General features: G+C 40.5%; 1 protein-coding gene across 1 annotated transcript in view; it reads left to right on the top strand.

Moving 5' to 3' along the window:
• LOC311057224 (uncharacterized protein) overlaps positions 1 to 20,169 on the top strand; it is a 64,491-nt gene that overhangs the window by 23,533 nt on the left and 20,789 nt on the right. The window contains exons 14-34 of the mRNA XM_084074173.1: positions 4,132 to 4,538; positions 4,742 to 4,803; positions 4,973 to 5,121; positions 5,207 to 5,272; positions 5,595 to 6,080; positions 6,492 to 6,557; positions 6,871 to 7,281; positions 8,034 to 8,099; positions 8,413 to 8,751; positions 9,503 to 9,568; positions 9,882 to 10,676; positions 11,086 to 11,151; positions 14,726 to 14,838; positions 15,058 to 15,119; positions 15,413 to 15,570; positions 15,681 to 15,967; positions 16,417 to 16,487; positions 16,583 to 16,932; positions 17,343 to 17,408; positions 17,724 to 18,269; positions 18,673 to 18,738. Coding sequence (XP_083930299.1) covers positions 4,132 to 4,538; positions 4,742 to 4,803; positions 4,973 to 5,121; positions 5,207 to 5,272; positions 5,595 to 6,080; positions 6,492 to 6,557; positions 6,871 to 7,281; positions 8,034 to 8,099; positions 8,413 to 8,751; positions 9,503 to 9,568; positions 9,882 to 10,676; positions 11,086 to 11,151; positions 14,726 to 14,838; positions 15,058 to 15,119; positions 15,413 to 15,570; positions 15,681 to 15,967; positions 16,417 to 16,487; positions 16,583 to 16,932; positions 17,343 to 17,408; positions 17,724 to 18,269; positions 18,673 to 18,738 — 4,698 coding nt within the window. The remainder of the gene's footprint in view (positions 1 to 4,131; positions 4,539 to 4,741; positions 4,804 to 4,972; positions 5,122 to 5,206; positions 5,273 to 5,594; positions 6,081 to 6,491; positions 6,558 to 6,870; positions 7,282 to 8,033; positions 8,100 to 8,412; positions 8,752 to 9,502; positions 9,569 to 9,881; positions 10,677 to 11,085; positions 11,152 to 14,725; positions 14,839 to 15,057; positions 15,120 to 15,412; positions 15,571 to 15,680; positions 15,968 to 16,416; positions 16,488 to 16,582; positions 16,933 to 17,342; positions 17,409 to 17,723; positions 18,270 to 18,672; positions 18,739 to 20,169) is intronic.

The raw sequence follows: 20,169 nt of genomic DNA, 5'->3' as shown, positions 1-20,169 counted from the left end.
AACTACACCACAGACTACACCACTAACTACACCACAGACTACACCCCAAACTACACCACAGACTACACCACTAACTACACCCCAAACGACACCACAGACTACACCCCAAACTACACCACAGACTACCCCACTAACTACACCACAGACTACGCTACAGACTACATCCCAAACTACACCACAAAGTACTACGCTAAAGACTACACCCCAAACTACACCACAAAGTACTACGCTACAGCCTACATCCCAAACTACACCACAAAGTACTACGCTACAGACTACACCACAAAGTACTATACTACAGACTACACCACAAAGTACACCACCAGGTAATACATTATCACCAGTTAATGTAGCGTCACTACCATTAAATGTAACTTTACCATTTAATGTGAAAGTTACATTTAATGTGATGTTAAACACAAGTTTAACATCACCAGGGCTGCCTCGAAGACATTGTTTCATGCTTCAGATATTATGCATTTTCCCCAGTAAATTAAGCTGGATCAATTAAGGTTGAGGCTGAATTAATATTCAACCAAGGGAATGCAGTACCAGATACAACTTCTGTGTCTGAAACTCTTTTGGAGGCTGCATCCAGCTCTAATTTCTCCCTTCCCGTGAACACACAATCTATTGTTGCCAAGGGTAAAACAAGAAAATACAACTATACAACTTCTTGTGATGAATTCTGTATTAGGGTAAGCACTGATGTAACGTCTTTCTTTTTACATTGTAGTTGTGTCATCGACTCAAGGGACAACAGCCGCACCTTTAACAACGATCATTGCAACTTCTCCAGCAGGTAATGCAATTTAATAAACAGTCATTTCAACTTTGACCCCTGTCAAATATAGCTGAACCCTCCAAAAAAATCAATTAACATAAATTACCCTTTATATTAAAGACATTGTTAACAGTCTTAGAATCAGTAAAAAGAAGAAATCCATTAAGATAAATATTCAGGCATTTGAAAGTGGGCTATATATCACATGTACTGTCTATATTATACTGTCTCATTATAGGCTATACATTTCCAAAATGGTCTGTTTAATGACATTCGTCATTAGTAATATCAACTTCCAGCAACTCCTTTTTTGTCCTATCTTTTGTGCTCCAGCTACACCACTGACTACACCCCAAACTACACCACAGACTACACCACTAACTACACCACAGACTATACCACTAACTAAACCACAGACCACACCCCAAACTAAACCACAGACTACACCCCAAACTACACCACAGACTACACCCCAAACTACACCACAGACTACACCTCAAACTACACCACAGACTACACCACTAACTACACCACAGACTACACCCCAAACTACACCACAGACTACACCACTAACTACACCCCAAACGACACTACAGACTACACCCCAAACTACACCACAGACTACCCCACTAACTACACCACAGACTACGCTACAGACTACATCCCAAACTACACCACAAAGTACTACGCTAAAGACTACACCCCAAACTACACCACAAAGTACTACGCTACAGCCTACATCCCAAACTACACCACAAAGTACTACGCTACAGACTACACCACAAAGTACTATACTACAGACTACACCACAAAGTACACCACCAGGTAATACATTATCACCAGTTAATGTAGCGTCACTACCATTAAATATAACTTTACCATTTAATGTGAAAGTTACATTTAATGTGATGTTAAACACAAGTTTAACATCACCAGGGCTGCCTCGAAGACATTGTTTCATGCTTCAGATATTATGCATTTTCCCCAGTAAATTAAGCTGGATCAATTAAGGTTGAGGCTGAATTAATATTCAACCATGGGAATGCAGTACTAGATGCAACTTCTGTGTCTGAAAGTCTTGTGGAGGCTGCATCCAGCTCTAATTTCTCCCTTCCCGTGAACACACAATCTATTGTTGCCAAGGGTAAAACAAGAAAATACAACTATACAACTTCTTGTGATGAATTCTGTATTAGGGTAAGCACTGATGTAACGTCTTTCTTTTTACATTGTAGTTGTGTCATCGACTCAAGCGACAACAGCCGCACCTTTAACAACAGTCATTGCAACTTCTCCAGCAGGTAATGCAATTTAATAAACAGTCATTTCCACTTTGAAAAAAATCAATGAACATAAATTACCCTTTATATTAAAGACATTGTTAACAGTCTTAGAATCAGTAAAAAGAAGAAATCCATTAAGATAAATATTCAGGCATTTGAAAGTGGGCTATATATCTCATGTACTGTCTATATTATACTGTCTCATTATAGGCTGTACATTTCCAAAATGGTCTGTTTAATGACATTCGTCATTAGTAATATCAACTTTCAGCAACTCATTTTGTCCTATCTTTTGTGCTCCAGCTACACCACAGACTACACCACTAACTACACCACAGGCTACACCCCAAACTACACCACAGACTACACCCCAAACTACACCACAGACCACACCCCAAACTACACCAGAGACTAAACCCCAAACTACACCCCAAACTACACCACAGACTACACCACTAACTACACCACAGACTACACCACAAACTACTGCACTACAGACGACACCCCAAACTACACCACAGACTACCCCACTAACTACACCACAGACTACGCTACAGACTACATCCCAAACTACACCACAAAGTACTACGCTACAGACTACACCCCAAACGACACCACATAGTACGCTACAGACTACACCCCAAACTACACCTCAGACTACACCCCAAATTATACCCCAGACTACACCCCAAACTACACCCCAAACTACACCACAGACTACACTACATACTACACCACAAAATACTACACTACAGACAACACCCCAAACTACACCACAGACTACCCCACTAACTACACCACAGACTACGCTACAGACTACATCCCAAACTACACCACAAAGTACTACGCTACAGACTACACCCCAAACTACACCACAAAGTACTACGCTACAGACTACACCACAAAGTACTATACTACAGACTACACCACAAAGTACTATACTACAGACTACACCACAAAGTACTATACTACAGACTACACCACAAAGTACACCACCAGGTAAAACATTATCACCAGTTAATGTAGCGTCACTACCATTAAATGTAACTTTACCATTTAATGGTAAAGTTACATTTAATGTGATGTTAAACACAAGTTTAACATCACCAGGGCTGCCCCGAAGACATTGTTTTATGCTTCAGATATTATGCATTTTCCCCAGTAAATGAATTAGCCAATCATTATAATTTGGACTCATTGCAGCAAGATTGTTTTCTTCAGAAAGTGCAGCTCTTCATGGTAAATGGAGTGATTTTTATTTTGAGAGTGAATTGCATCTTCCAAACATGATTCCAACAAATACAGCTGTTGAATGCTATATTGTAGTTGAGAATTCATGCATGTGAATAGAAAAAATGTTCAGTCAATGTCTGAGTTTCTTTTATAAAGATCACCATTTCCATTTAGAGAAAAGTCTGCTGTAAACTGACCACTTGCATTGCCTCATCAGCAAAGGGAAATAGCCATCTTCAGTATAATCTGGCTCACAATATCAATGTTAGTGTATCAAGATATGCACTGCACCATGGTCTTGTTTCTAAAGGGAATGAAATCACCATGAGAGTATGAAACGTGTAGACTTTTGTTGATATTCGCAGTATGCATATACAGAAACAACACTCCTCATAAAACCAACGTGTGCACACATGCCGTGTCTGTGCCATGATTAAGATGTCAATATAAATAATCAATAAAGCATATACATATTGAAATGATGTTTAATACCAATATGCCAAACAAGTATCTGGATATTGGTATATCCCGGGCCCAACCTACACTAAACACAACCTGACCATCAGTCAATGCTATTGACCTCTGTCACAACAATAATACACCATTCTATTTACCATTAGCTATTACACCTGTTACTACACCTACAGTAATTGCTACTACATATACAATATCAAGTGAAACAATTTAACCATGGGTCAATATACAGATTTTTTTCTCTTTTCTTTCAAATCTGACAGAAAGCTGCAACCATTGCTGCTTTCATTGCTACTCAATGTTATGCACTAATTTACACTGCTTTTGTTTTTTTTATAGGTACAGAAACAACAACAGTCGCTCCCACCAGTGCTGCCATTGTTACGACCCCTCCCACCACCGTTGCAAATGTAACGTCCGCTCCCACCACTGTGGCAAATGTTACTTCACCACCAGTGACTGTGACTTCACCACCAGTGACTGTGACTTCACCACCAGTGACTGTGACTTCACCACCAGTGACTGTGACTTCACCACCAGCGACTGTGACTTCATCACCACTTGTGACTGTGACTTCACCACCAGTGACTGTGACTTCACCACCAGTGACTGTGACTTCATCACCACTTGCAGCTACAACACCTACACCACCAGCAGAGCCAAAGATTGCGTTGGAATTCAAAATAATGGAAATCTTCAAACCAGAACTTGCAGATAAATCCTCTGCCGCATTCAGGGACTTGGCAGCCAATGTAGAATCAGCGGTAAGTTAATTATCATGACGTACAGCCAGTCAATAAAATAAATCACATAGCTTCAGGAATTCCTCATATCATAACTTTAATGATAATATATACATCTCTGACATAGGAATAAAACTGAAGTTTACAATGAAACACACTGTATGGAAAGGTGTTGCTCTTTTGTACAGTTATCATGTCAGTGACCATCTTTTTGTTGTTTACAGATGAACGATGTCTACTCAGCGAAATTTCCTAATTTCAACCGCACTGTTGTAACAGGCTTCAGGTATGCAACAATGGTCTTTACTGTATTACTTAGGAATGCTTTATAATTATTTATAGAATTCCTTTGTACTTTTTATGCAATCATAAATAACGATGCCATAAATAAAGTAGTAGCCTAGTAGTAGCAGCAGCAATAATAATAATGCAACTTATCAACATCTCTTTTGCAGCAATGGATCAATTAAGGTTGAGGCTGAATTGATATTCAACGAAGGGAATGCAGCACCAAATGCAACTTCTGTGTCTGAAACTCTTGTGGAGGCTGCATCCAGCACTAATTTCTCCTTTCCCGTGGACACACAATCTATTGTTGCCAAGGGTAAAAAAAAGAAAATACAATTATACAACTTCTTGTGATGAACTAGGGTAAGCACTGATGTAACGTCTTTCTTTTTACATTGTAGTTGTGTCATCAACTCAAGCGACAACAGCCGCACCTTTAACAACGATCATTGCAACTTCTCCAGCAGGTAATGCAATTTAATCAACAGTCATTTCAACTTTGACTCCTGTCAAATAAAGCTGAACCCTCCAAAAGAATCAATGAACATAAATTACCCTTTATATTACAGACATTGTTAACAGTCTTAGAATCAGTAAAAAGAAGAAATCCATTAAGATAAATATTCAGGCATTTGAAAGTGGGCTATATATCTCATATACTGTCTATATTATACTGTCTCAATTATAGGCTATAATAACAGACATTTCCAAAATGGTCTGTTTAATGACATTCGTCATTAGTAATATCAACTTCCAGCAACTCATTTTGTCCTATCTTTTGTGCTCCAGCTACACCACTGACTACACCCCAAACTACACCACAGACTACACCCCAAACTACACCACAGACGACACCACAGACTACACCCCAAACTACACCACAGACGACACCACTAACTACACCACAGACTACACCCCAGACTACACCACAGACTACACCCCAAACTACACCACTAACTACACCACAGACTTCACCCCAAACTACACCCCAAACTACACCCCAAACTACAACACAGACTACACCCAAGACTACACCACAAACTACACCACAGACTACACCACAAACTACATCCCAGACTACACCACAAACTACACCACAGACTACACCCCAAACGACACCACATACTACGCTACAGACTACACCCCAAACTACACCTCATACTACACCCCAAACTACACCCCAAACTACACCACAAAGTACTACGCTACAGACTACATCCCAAACTACACCACAAAGTACTATACTACAGACTACACCACAAAGTACACCACCAGGTAATACATTATCACCAGTTAATGTAGCGTCACTACCATTAAATGTAACTTTACCATTTCATGGTAAAGTTACATTTAATGTGATGTTAAACACAAGTTTAACATCACCAGGGCTGCCCCGAAGATATTGTTTCAAGCTTCAGATATTATGCATTTTCCCCAGTAAATTAAACTGGATCAATTAAGATTGAGGCTGAATTAATATTCAACCAAGGGAATGCAGTACCAGATGCAACTTCTGTGTCTGAAACTCTTGTGGAGGCTGCATCCAGCTCTAATTTCTCCCTTCCCGTGAACACACAATCTATTGTTGCCAAGGGTAAAAAAAAGAAAATACAACTATAAAACTTCTTGTGATGTATTATGTATTAGGGTAAGCACTGATGTAACGTCTTTCTTTTTACATTGTAGTTGTGTCATCAACTCAAGCGACAACAGCCGCACCTTCAACAACAATCATTGCAACTTCTCCAGCAGGTAATGCAATTTAATCAACAGTCATTTCAACTTTGACTCCTGTCAAATAAAGCTGAACCCTCCAAAAGAATCAATGAACATAAATTACCCTTTATATTAAAGACATTGTTAACAGTCTTAAAATCAGTAAAAATAAGAAATCCATTAAGATAAATATTCAGGCATTTGAAAGTGGGCTATATATGTCATGTACTGTCTATATTATACTGTCTCATTATAGGCTATATATTTCCAAAATGGTCTGTTTAATGACATTCGTCATTAGTAATATCAACTTCCAGCAACTCATTTTGTCCTATCTTTTGTGCTCCAGCTACACCACTGACTACACCCCAAACTACACCACTAACTACACCACAGACTACACCCCAAACGACACCCCAAACTACACCACAGACGACACCACTAACTACACCACAGACTACACCCCAAACTACACCACAGACTACACCCCAGACTACACCACAGACGTCACCCCAAACTACACCACAGACTACACCCCAAACTACACCCCAAACTATACCACAGACCACACCCCAAACTACACCACAGACTACACCACAAACTACTCTACAAACTACACCACAGACTACACCCCAAACGACACCACAGACTACGCTGCAGACTACACCCCAAACTACACCTAAGACTACACCCCAAACTACACCCCAAACTACACCACAAAGTACTACGCTACAGACTACACCACAAAGTACACCACCAGGTAATACATTATCATCAGTTAATGTAGCGTCACTACCATTAAATGTAACTTTACCATTTAATGGTACCCAGTAAGCACAATGACGTCATGATGACGTTATGATGACGCCCGGTCATCACCCCGATGACGTTCAGGACTAGGCCAGATCACAGCCATATGGGGATGATATTTACGTCATTTACAGGACGTCATCACCGGGACATCATATGGACATTTGGACAGTCATTTTGGGTGATGAGAAATGTGTTTAAATGACGTCCTGGAAGTGACGTTTTTGTGGTTAGGATTAATTTTGGTTGAAATCAGGTGATATTCTGGGCCAGATCTGACTTGTCTTGGTTTGACTTGATCTAGCCCCAATCGAGACGTCACTAATTGGTCCGGGTCCTGAATGTGCTTGCTGGGTAAAGTTACATTTAATGTGATGTTAAACACAAGTTTAAGATCACCAGGGCTGCCCCGAAGATTCAAGCTTCAGATATTATGCATTTTCCCCAGTAAATTAAACTGGATCAATTAAGGTTGAGGCTGAATTAATATTCAACCAAGGGAATGCAGTACCAGATGCAACTTCTGTCTCTGAAACTCTTGTGGAGGCTGCATCCAGCTCTAATTTCTCCCTTCCCGTGAACACACAATCTATTGTTGCCAAGGGTAAAAAAAAGAAAATACAACTATACAACTGCATTCCCTTGTGATGTATTATGTATTAGGGTAAGCACTGATGTAACATCTTTCTTTTTACATTGTAGTTGTGTCATCAACTCAAGCGACAACAGCCGCACCTTCAACAACAATCATTGCAACTTCTCCAGCAGGTAATGCAATTTAATCAACAGTCATTTCAACTTTGACTCCTGTCAAATAAAGCTGAACCCTCCAAAAGAATCAATGAACATAAATTACCCTTTATATTAAAGACATTGTTAACAGTCTTAGAATCAGTAAAAAGAAGAAATCCATTAAGATAAATATTCAGGCATTTGAAAGTGGGCTATATATCTCATGTACTGTCTATATTATACTGTCTCATTATAGGCTATATATTTCCGAAATGGTCTGTTTAATGACATTCGTCATTAGTAATATCAACTTCCAGCAACTCATTTTGTCCTATCTTTTGTGCTCCAGCTACACCACAGACTACACCCCAAACTACACCCCAAACTACACCACAGACGACACCAGTAACTACACCACAGACTTCACCCCAAACTACACCACAGACTACACCCAAGACTACACCACAGACCACACCCCAAACTATACCACAGACCACACCCCAAACTACACCACAGACTACACCCAAGACTACACCACAAACTACACCAGAGACTACACCCCAAACGACACCCCAAACTACGCTACAGACTACACCCCAAACTACACCTCAGACTACACCCCAAACTACACCCCAAACTACACCACAAAGTACTACGCTACAGACTACACCACAAAGTACACCACCAGGTAATACATTATCACCAGTTCATGTAGCGTCACTACCATTAAATGTAACTTTACCATTTCATGGTACCCAGCAAGCACAATGACGTCATGATGACGTTATGATGACGCCCGGTCATCACCCCGATGACGTTCAGGACTAGGCCAGATCACAGCCCATATGGGGATGATCTTTACGTCATTTACAGGACGTCATCACCGGGACATCATATGGACATTTGGACAGCAATTTTGGGTGATGAGAAATGTGTTTAGATGACGTCCTGGAAGACGTTTTTGTGGTCAGGATTAATTTTGGTTGAAATCAGGTGATATTCTGGGCCAGATCTGACTTGTCTTGGTTTGACTTGATCTAGCCCCAATCGAGACGTCACTGATTGGTCCGGGTCCTGAATGTGTTTGCTGGGTAAAGTTACATTTAATGTGATGTTAAACACAAGTTTAACATCACCAGGGCTGCCCCGAAGATATTGTTTCAAGCTTCAGATATTATGCATTTTCCCCAGTAAATTAAACTGGATCAATTAAGGTTGAGGCTGAATTAATATTAAACCAAGGGAATGCTGTACCAGATGCAACTTCTGTGTCTGAAACTCTTGTGGAGGCTGCATCCAGCTCTAATTTCTCCCTTCCCGTGAACACACAATCTATTGTTGCCAAGGGTAAAAAAAAGAAAATACAACTATACAACTTCTTGTGATGTATTATGTATTAGGTTAAGCACTGATGTAACGTCTTTCTTTTTACATTGTAGTTGTGTCATCAACTCAAGCGACAACAGCCGCACCTTCAACAACAATCATTGCAACTTCTCCAGCAGGTAAGGCAATTTAATCAACAGTCATTTCAACTTTGACTCCTGTCAAATAAAGCTGAACCCTCCAAAAGAATCAATGAGCATAAATTAACCTTTATATTAAAGACATTGTTAAAAGTCTTAGAATCAGTAAAAAGAAGAAATCCATTAAGATAAATATTCAGGCATTTGAAAGTGGGCTATATATCTCACGTACTGTCTATATTATACTGTCTCATTATAGGCTAAACATTTCCAAAATGGTCTGTTTAATGACATTCGTCATTAGTAATATCAACTTCCAGCAACTCATTTTGTCCTATCTTTTGTGCTCCAGCTACACCACTGACTACACCCCAAACTACACCACTAACTACACCACAGACTACACCACTAACTACACCACAGACTACACCACTAACTACACCACAGACTACACCACTAACTACACCACAGACTACACCCCAGACTACACCCGAAACTACACCACAGACTACACCACTAACTACACCACAGACTACACCCCAAACTACACCAGAGACTACACCCCAACCTACACCACAGACTACACCACAAACTACACCACAGACTACACCCCAAACTACACCACAGACTACACCCCAAACTACACCACTAACTACACCCCAAACTACTACACCCCAAACTATACCACAGACTACACCCCAAACTACACTACAGACTACACCACATACTACACCCCAAACTACACCAAAAACTACACCCCAAACTACACCACAGACTACCCCACTAACTACACCACAGACTACACCTCAAACTACACCACAGACTACACCACTAACTACACCACAGACTGCACCCCAAACTACACCAGAGACTACACCACTAACTACACCCCAAACTACACCACAGACTACACCCCAAACTACACCACAGACTACCCCACTAACTACACCACAGACTACGCTACAGACTACATCCCAAACTACACCACAAAGTACTACGCTAAAGACTACACCCCAAACTACACCACAAAGTACTTCGCTACAGACTACACCCCAAACTACACCACAAAGTACTAGGCTACAGCCTACATCCCAAACTACACCACAAAGTACTATACTACAGACTACACCACAAAGTACACCACCAGGTAATACATTATCACCAGTTAATGTAGCGTCACTACCATTAAATGTAACTTTACCATTTAATGTGAAAGTTACATTTAATGTGATGTTAAACACAAGTTTAACATCAACAGGGCTGCCTCGAAGACATTGTTTCATGCTTCAGATATTATGCATTTTCCCCAGTAAATTAAACTGGATCAATTAGGTTGAGGCTGAATTAATATTCAACCAAGGGAATGCAGTACCAGATGCAACTTCTGTGTCTGAAACTCTTGTGGAGGCTGCATCCAGCTCTAATTTCTCCCTTCCCGTGAACACACAATCTATTGTTGCCAAGGGTAAAACAAGAAAATACAACTATAGAACTTCTTGTGATGAATTATGTATTAGGGTAAGCACTGATGTAACGTCTTTCTTTTTACATTGTAGTTGTGTCATCAACTCAAGCGACAACAGCCGCACCTTTAACAACGATAATTGCAACTTCTCCAGCAGGTAATGCAATTTAATAAACAGTCATTTCCACTTTGAAAAAAATCAATGAACAGAAATTACCCTTTATATTAAAGACATTGTTAACAGTCTTAGAATCAGTAAAAAGAAGAAATCCATTAAGATAAATATTCAGGCATTTGAAAGTGGGCTATATATCTCATGTACTGTCTATATTATACTGTCTCATTATAGGCTATACATTTCCAAAATGGTCTGTTTAATGACATTCGTCATTAGTAATATCAACTTCCAGCAACTCATTTTGTCCTATCTTTTGTGCTCCAGCTACACCACTGACTACACCACAGACTACACCACAGACTACACCCCAAACTACACCACAGACTACACCCCAAACTACACCACTAACTACACCCCAAACTACACCACAGACTACACCCCAAACTACACCTCAGACTACACCCGAAATTACACCCCAAACTACACCACAAACTACTACACTACAGACGACACCCCAACCTACACCACAGACTACGCTACAGACTACATCCCAAACTACACCACAAAGTACTACGCTACAGACTACACCCCAAACTACACCACAAAGTACTACGCTACAGACTACATCCCAAACTACACCACAAAGTACTATACTACAGACTACACCACAAAGTACACCACCAGGTAATACATTATCACCAGTTAATGTAGCGTCACTACCATTAAATGTAACTTTACCATTTAATGGTAAAGTTACATTTCATGTGATGTTAAACACAAGTTTAACATCACCAGGGCTGCCTCGAAGACATTGTTTCATGCTTCAGATATTATGCATTATCCCCTTTAAATTAATTAGCCAATAATTATAATTTGGACTCATTGCAGCAAGATTGTTTTCTTCAAAAAGTGCAGCTTTTCATGGTAAATGGAGTGATTTTTATTGTGAGAGCGAATTGCATCTTCCAGACATGATTCCAACAAATACAGCTGTTGAATGCTATATTGTACAGTAGTTTAGAATTTATGCATGTGAATTCAAACAATTTTCAGTCAGTGGCCGGGTTTCCCAAACGAATCTCAGCTCGTGCGTAGGCTAGAAGCTGCGTAAGAGCCTCCACGCAGCTGCGCAGTAGCAACCCCGCTACGCACTATCTTCATTAGTAGCAGCTGGTTGTGCCCTACGTGCTATCTAAACTGGCTTCGGGTGACACCATCGTCGTAAGTTCTCGAGTGCACGGCGTTACGTGTGTGCTAAAACTACATTCGGGAGACAGCATGCACGTAAAGACCTCCTGGACCAAGCCTACGTAAACTACGTAGTGCTGTCCTACGCTACACAGCAGTTTAAACACCCTTTGCGAATATATACAGTGAAATGGATCATAAAAATACCAGAGCCAACTGTCAGATGTCCTGAAGCAGTCCACTCCAAATACAACTTTTGAATAATATATTTATGAATTAAATTACAGCGGTGAGGTGACATTTGCAAGGTAAATAAAACACTAAAGTGTCCCCATTATGCAAGTAAATTAAATATACCTAAAATACCAAAAGTAAAGGTATGCAGAATGTCCCATTTCCCAAATTTAATATGTATTAAAATCATTTGAAAATAGCAGATCTACAAGTTTGTGAGGCGTTTTGAGCTTGTAGATGTGCTATTTTCAAAATATTTTTTAACCATTCATAAACATGGCGAGCGCAACAGCTGTCACTTTGTGAGAGGAACTGGGGACTTTCATCATAACGTTTAACTATAAAACTTCGAAATTAAGGAAACATGTTTAGCTCAGCATCATTTATTTACCTTTAGTTAACTTGGCATATGCTTAATATTTTTATCAGATGATCGGATCATCCGTGAGAGTACAATTTGTAAACTTCGGGTTCATTCATAGAGGACGAAGCAGCGCAGCCGCTCGCCCTACCCAAAAGAACAGATCTGCAAGCTATCGACACGGCATGTCGCAATGCGTTGACAGCTTGTATGTCTGTTTTTTTGGGTAGGCATCGCAGGTTACGCACCGGCCCGGCTGTAATTTATATATATATGTATATATATAAAATGTATATATATATCAATTATATATCAATTATATGTGTGTCTGTGTATTTACTGTATGTATGTATGTATATGTGTGTGTGTGTGTGTGTGTGTGTGTGTGTGTGTGTGTGTGTGTGTGTGTGTGTGTGTGTGTGTGTGTGGTCGGTCGGTCTTTTCATAGATCTATTTCGCTACGATGGGTGTTACGAGCGCCCCAGGGCGCTCGTAACAAACTGCTGCGTAGGACAGCACTCAGGGCTGCAACCACTCCAAGCATGTATCCTACTGGAGGAGTAGGATACATGCATGCTGTTTCCCGAATGTAGTTTTAGCACACACGCAGGGCCGCTGCTCACTACACACTACGCAGGTTGCGTGGGGCCCCGCCTACCCGCCGATCAAAGGAGCCCCCTCTCCGCCCCCTCCCTTCAGCAGAAAATAACGTGCATTACTGCGTTCACATCAGCACAGGCTGCGCAGCGCTGCTTGTCACCCTAAAACCGAAATAAAGTAACAAAAAAAGTAACTTTATCCGCGGGAAACCCGAAAAAAAATCGCGCGCGCGCGTGCATGTTTCCCGTATCATGCGTAGAGCCCCAGTGGAGTCTAAAGCGGCACTGCACACACGTAACGCCGTGGACTTGGGAACCTACGACGATGGTGTTTCCTGAAGCCAGTTTAGATATCACGTAGGGCACAACCAGCTGCTACTAATGAGGGTAGAACGTACATTTCGCCGAGTCCCAGCTGTGTAGGAGGCTCTTACGCAAGTTGCGTAGGCTACGCATGACCTGAAATCGCAGGCTCTTACCTGCCTGCTAAGGTACTGCGCAGCCTGTGTGGACGCACGTAAGACCCTTCGTAGGACCTGCGCAGCATCTCTACGCAGCATCTCTACGCAGTATCTCTACGAATCTCTTTGGGAAACGCAGCCAATGTCTTAGTTACACAATATGTTCTTCTAGTGAAGTAATTTTATAGTGGTCTGCTGTAAACTGACCACTTGCATTGCCTCATCAGCAAAGGGAAATAGCCATCTTCAGTATAATCTGGCTCACAAGATCAATGTTAGTGTATCAAGATATGCACTGCACCATGGTCTTGTCTCTAAAGGGAATGAAATCACCAAGAGAGTATGAAACGTGTAGACTTTTGTTGATATTCGCAGTATGCATGTACAGAAACAACAGTCCTCATAAAACCAACTTGTGCACACATGCCGTGTCTGTGCCATGATTAAGATGTCAATATAAATAATCAATAAAGCATATACATATTGAAATGATGTTTAATACCAATATGCCAAACAAGTATCTGGATATTGGTATATCCCGGGCCCAACCTACACTAAACACAACCTGACCATCAGTCAATGCTATTGACCTCTGTCACAACAATAATACACCATTCTATTTACCACTAGCTATTACACCTGTTACTACACCTACAGTAATTGCTACTACATACAATATCAAGTGAAACAATTTAACCATGCGTCAATACATCTTTATTGCAAATTAATCTGACTTCGTCATTATTAATATCACATTTTTTGTGCTCCAGCATCCGTGGCAACGATTGTGCTGGAATTCAAACTACAGCAAAACTTCACAGCAGATCTATTAAATCCAAACTCAGCAGCATTCCAAAACTTATCAACCCAAGTTGCCACAGCGGTAAGTTCACACTGTATGACCTGTCAAATATTACTCAAGGACTCTACAGGGAATTAATAATACATTATTATGTTTTATTATCATTGAATAATACTAATATATACACGTGTGTGTGTGTGTGTGTGTGTGTGTGTGTGTGTGTGTGTGTGTGTGTGTGTGTGTGTGTGTGCGTGTGCGCGCGTGCGTATTTGCAATATGTTTTCTGTGTTCTTTTTACAGCTGGACAATCTGTATAGAGCACAATATCCTAACTTCTTTCGAACTGTGATTAATGGCTTCAGGTATGTTCTTGACATGACATCTGATGGACCAAATGATTACAACATTGTTTAGTTTGTTCATAACTTTAAGATTGACATCTAAAGTTAGTTGTAGTGGCCCGTTTTGAACAAAATGCCTCAGATCTTGAACGCAGTGTACGATTGCCCGATTTTGACATTACCCTATTATAGCGTCACCAGGAGGCAGATGATTCCAAAACACATTTTATTCCTACAGATTTTGTCCAAAAAATATACATGACATCACAATCCATAAAAATAAAAAATATATGACAATAATCATCTTTTCACAGCCAAGGTTCAATTGTGGTTAATGCGACCCTGGAATTTAACGATGCCAACTCTACGTTACCAACAACCAATGCTGTGGCAAACACTTTAGTGGAGGCTGCGACAAACAGCAGTTCAGGCTTGTCCCTTCCTGTGAATCCATCAACAGTTGTGGCAACAAGTATGTGTTTTTTGTCTTTCCTTTCAAATCTGACGAAAGCTGCAACCGTTGCTGCTTTTATTGCTACTCAAGGTTATGCACTAATTTACACTGCTTTTGTTTTTTTATAGGTACAGAAACAGCAACAGTTGCTCCCACCACTGCTGCCATTGTTACAACCCCTCCCACCACCGTTGCAAATGTAACATCCGCTCCCACCACAGTTGCAAATATTACGTCCGCTCCCACCACAGTTGCAACTGCTACGGTTGCTGCCACCACTGTCTCGACAGATGCTCCTACTGCTGATGAAGACACCGTAACTCTTAAGTTTAGTCTCGACGAAACCTTCAGCTCTGATCTCTCCGACTCATCTACCACAGCGTTTAAGACTTTGGCTGCCACAGTGGTCTCACAAGTAAGACAAATGATGTGCTCGTTGTACTTAAGCAAGAACATTCTAAATTCTAACTTATTATCAATATGCAATGCAGGCAGGAATGGAGCTTTTACTATGTATTTATCTAATTTAAGTCAGATGTGAATTGATTGATTGATTGATTGAATACTTTATTAGCAGTTTGCAAAAGGTACAGGTACAATAATGCTAAAAGCATAACACAAAAAACCCTGATGGCTTGTTTCCATTGTGGTCCTTCAAGTAAATAATGGAATTAATGCAATTTTTCGGTGGATGGATATTTTTCGGTTTGAAGGATATCAGAAAAATGAAAGAGAAAAGGGGGGGGGTTAAACTTTGTTAAACTTCACAGCATTGCAGTGCAGGTTAGCATTTACTAGTTGGGACACAATATTTCCATCAGCAATTGAGCTAAACAATTCTGCATTTGCATTCTTTTCTTTCAGGTAAACTCGATTTACAGCAGCAGCAGCAGTGGCACTACCACTTTCAAACGCTCTATAGTCGACAGTTTCACGTAAGACAGAGTTTTGATTCATTGCTTTCGTCCAATTATGAGTTTGGCAATTATTTGCAATTTAAAATTCACATCCTCTTTCTCACACATTACAGGTCAGGATCAGTTGTTGCTCAAATGAGTCTGGTGTTCCCAAAAGACTCCGTTCCTTCTACAAGCACAGTAGAAACAGCGATGACTACTGCAATTAGCAGTGGTTCCACCTCCCTGAACGTCATCTCCGGCACCGTTAGTGCAACCGTTGCCACCACTGCTGCACCTTCTACTACGCTACAGACTACACCACAAAGTACTACGCTACAGACTACACCCCAAACTACACCACAAAGTACTACGCTACAGACTACACCCCAAACTACACCACAAAGTACTACGCTACAGACTACATCCCAAACTACACCACAAAGTACTATGCTACAGACTACACCACAAAGTACACCACCAGGTAATACATTATCACCAGTTAATGTAGCGTCACTACCATTAAATGTAACTTTACCATTTAATGGTAAAGTTACATTTAATGTGATGTTAAACACAAGGTTAACATCACCAGGGCTGCCTCGAAGACATTGTTTCATGTTTCAGATATTATGCATTTTCCCCAGTAAATTAAGCTGGATCAATTAAGGTTGAGGCTGAATTAATATTCAACCAAGGGAATGCAGTACCAGATGCAACTTCTGTGTCTGAAACTCTTGTGGAGGCTGCATCCAGCTCTAATTTCTCCCTTCCCGTGAACACACAATCTATTGTTGCCAAGGGTAAAACAAGAAAATACAACAATACAACTTCTTGTGATGAATTATGTATTAGGGTAAGCACTGATGCAACGTCTTTCTTTTTACATTGTAGTTGTGTCATCAACTCAAGCGACAACAGCCGCACCTTTAACAACGATCATTGCAACTTCTCCAGCAGGTAATGCAATTTAATCAACAGTCATTTCAACTTTGACTCCTGTCAAATATAGCTGAACCCTCCAAAAAAAAAACAATGAACAGAAATTACCCTTTATATTAAAGACATTGTTAACAGTCTTAGAATCAGTAAAAAGAAGAAATCCATTAAGATAAATATTCAGGCATTTGAAAGTGGGCTATATATCTCATGTACTGTCTATATTATACTGTCTCATTATAGATTATACATTTCCAAAATAGTCTGTTTAATGACATTCGTCATTAGTAATATCAACTTCCAGCAACTCATTTTGTCCTATCTTTTGTGCTCCAGCTACACCACTGACTACACCCCAAACTACACCCCAAACTACACCACAGACTACACCACTAACTACACCCCAAACCACACCACAGACTACACCCCAAACTACACCACAGACTACACCACTAACTACACCCCAAACTACACCACAGACTACGCCCCAAATTACACCCCAGACTACACCCCAAACTACATCCCAAACTACACCACAGACTACACCACTAACTACACCACAGATTACAACCCAAACTACACCACTAACTACACAACAGACCACACCACAGACTACGCTACAGACTACATCCCAAACTACACCACAAAGTACTATGCTACAGACTACACCCCAAACTACACCACAAAGTACTACGCTACAGACTTCATCCCAAACTACACCACAAACTACTGCGCTACAGACTTCATCCCAAACTACACCACAAAGTACTTCGCTACAGACTACACCCCAAACTACACCACAAAGTACTACGCTACAGACTACATCCCAAACTACACCACAAAGTACTATACTACAGACTACACCACAAAGTACACCACCAGGTAATACATTATCACCAGTTAATGTAGCGTCACTACCATTAAATGTAACTTTACCATTTAATGGTAAAGTTACATTTAATGTGATGTTAAACACAAGGTTAACATCAACAGGGCTGCCTCGAAGACATTGTTTCATGTTTCAGATATTATGCATTTTCCCCAGTAAATTAAGCTGGATCAATTAAGGTTGAGGCTGAATTAATATTCAACCAAGGGAATGCAGTACCAGATGCAACTTCTGTGTCTGAAACTCTTGTGGAGGCTGCATCCAGCTCTAATTTCTCCCTTCCCGTGAACACCTTGTTGCCAAGGGTAAAACAAGAAAATACAACTATACAACTTCTTGTGATGAATTATGTATTAGGGTAAGCACTGATGCAACGTCTTTCTTTTTACATTGTAGTTGTGTCATCGACTCAAGCGACAACAGCCGCACCTTTAACAACGATCATTGCAACTTCTCCAGCAGGTAATGCAATTTAATAAACAGTCATTTCCACTTTGAAAAAAATGAATGAACAGAAATTACCCTTTATATTAAAGACATTGTTAACAGTCTTAGAATCAGTAAAAAGAAGAAATCCATTAAGATAAATATTCAGGCATTTGAAAGTGGGCTATATATCTCATGTACTGTCTATATTATACTGTCTCATTATAGGCTATACATTTCCAAAATGGTCTGTTTAATGACATTCGTCATTCGTCATAATATCAACTTCCAGCAACTTATTTTGTCCTATCTTTTGTGCTCCAGCTACACCACTGACTACACCCCAAACTACACCACAGACTACACCACAGACTACACCCCAAACTACACCACAGACTACACCCCAAACTACACCACTAACTACACCCCTAACTACACCCCAAACTACACCACAGACTACTACACCACTAACTACACCACAGACTACACCCCAAACTACACCACTAACTACACCACAGACTACACCCCAAACTACACCACAGACTGCACCCCAAACTACACCACTAACTACACCCCAAACTACAACACATACTACACCCCAAACTACACCACATACTACACCCCAAACTACACCACATACTACACCCCAAACTACACCACAGACTACACCCCAAACTACACCTCAGACTACACCCCAAACTACACCTCAGACTACACCCCAAATTACACCCCAGACTACACCCCAAACTACACCACAGTCTACACCACAAACTACTACACTACAGACGACACCCCAAACTACACCACAGACTACCCCACTAACTACACCACAGACTACGCTACAGACTACATCCCAAACTACACCACAAAGTACTACGCTACAGACTACATCCCAAACTACACCACAAAGTACTACACTACAGACTACATCCCAAACTACACCACAAAGTACTATACTACAGACTACACCACAAAGTACACCACCAGGTAATACATTATCACCAGTTAATGTAGCGTCACTACCATTAAATGTGATGTTAAACACAAGTTTAACATCACCAGGGCTGCCCCGAAGACATTGTTTCATGCTTCAGATATTATGCATTTTCCCCAGTTAATTAATTAGCCAATAATTATAATTTGGACTCATTGCAGCAAGATTTTTTTCTTCAGAAAGTGCAGCTTTTCATGGTAAATGGAGTGATTTTTATTGTGAGAGCGAATTGCATCTTCTAAACATGATTCCAACAAATACAGCTGTTGAATGCTATATTGTACAGTAGTTGAGAGTTTATGCATGTGAATTCAAACAATTTTCAGTCAGTGGCCGGGTTTCCCAAACAAATTTCAGCTCGTGCGTAGGCTAGAAGCTGCGTAAGAGCCTCCACGCAGCTGCGCAGTAGCAACCCCGCTACGCACTATCTTCATTAGTAGCAGCTGGCTTCGGGTGACACCATCGTCGTAAGT

The sequence above is a fragment of the Gymnoscopelus microlampas genome (assembly GCF_963454915.1).
Source record: "Gymnoscopelus microlampas genome assembly, chromosome: 2".
Lineage (NCBI taxonomy): Eukaryota > Metazoa > Chordata > Actinopteri > Myctophiformes > Myctophidae > Gymnoscopelus > Gymnoscopelus microlampas.
Note: the sequence above shows the minus strand (reverse complement) of the source record. Positions and strands in the feature narration are given on the sequence as shown.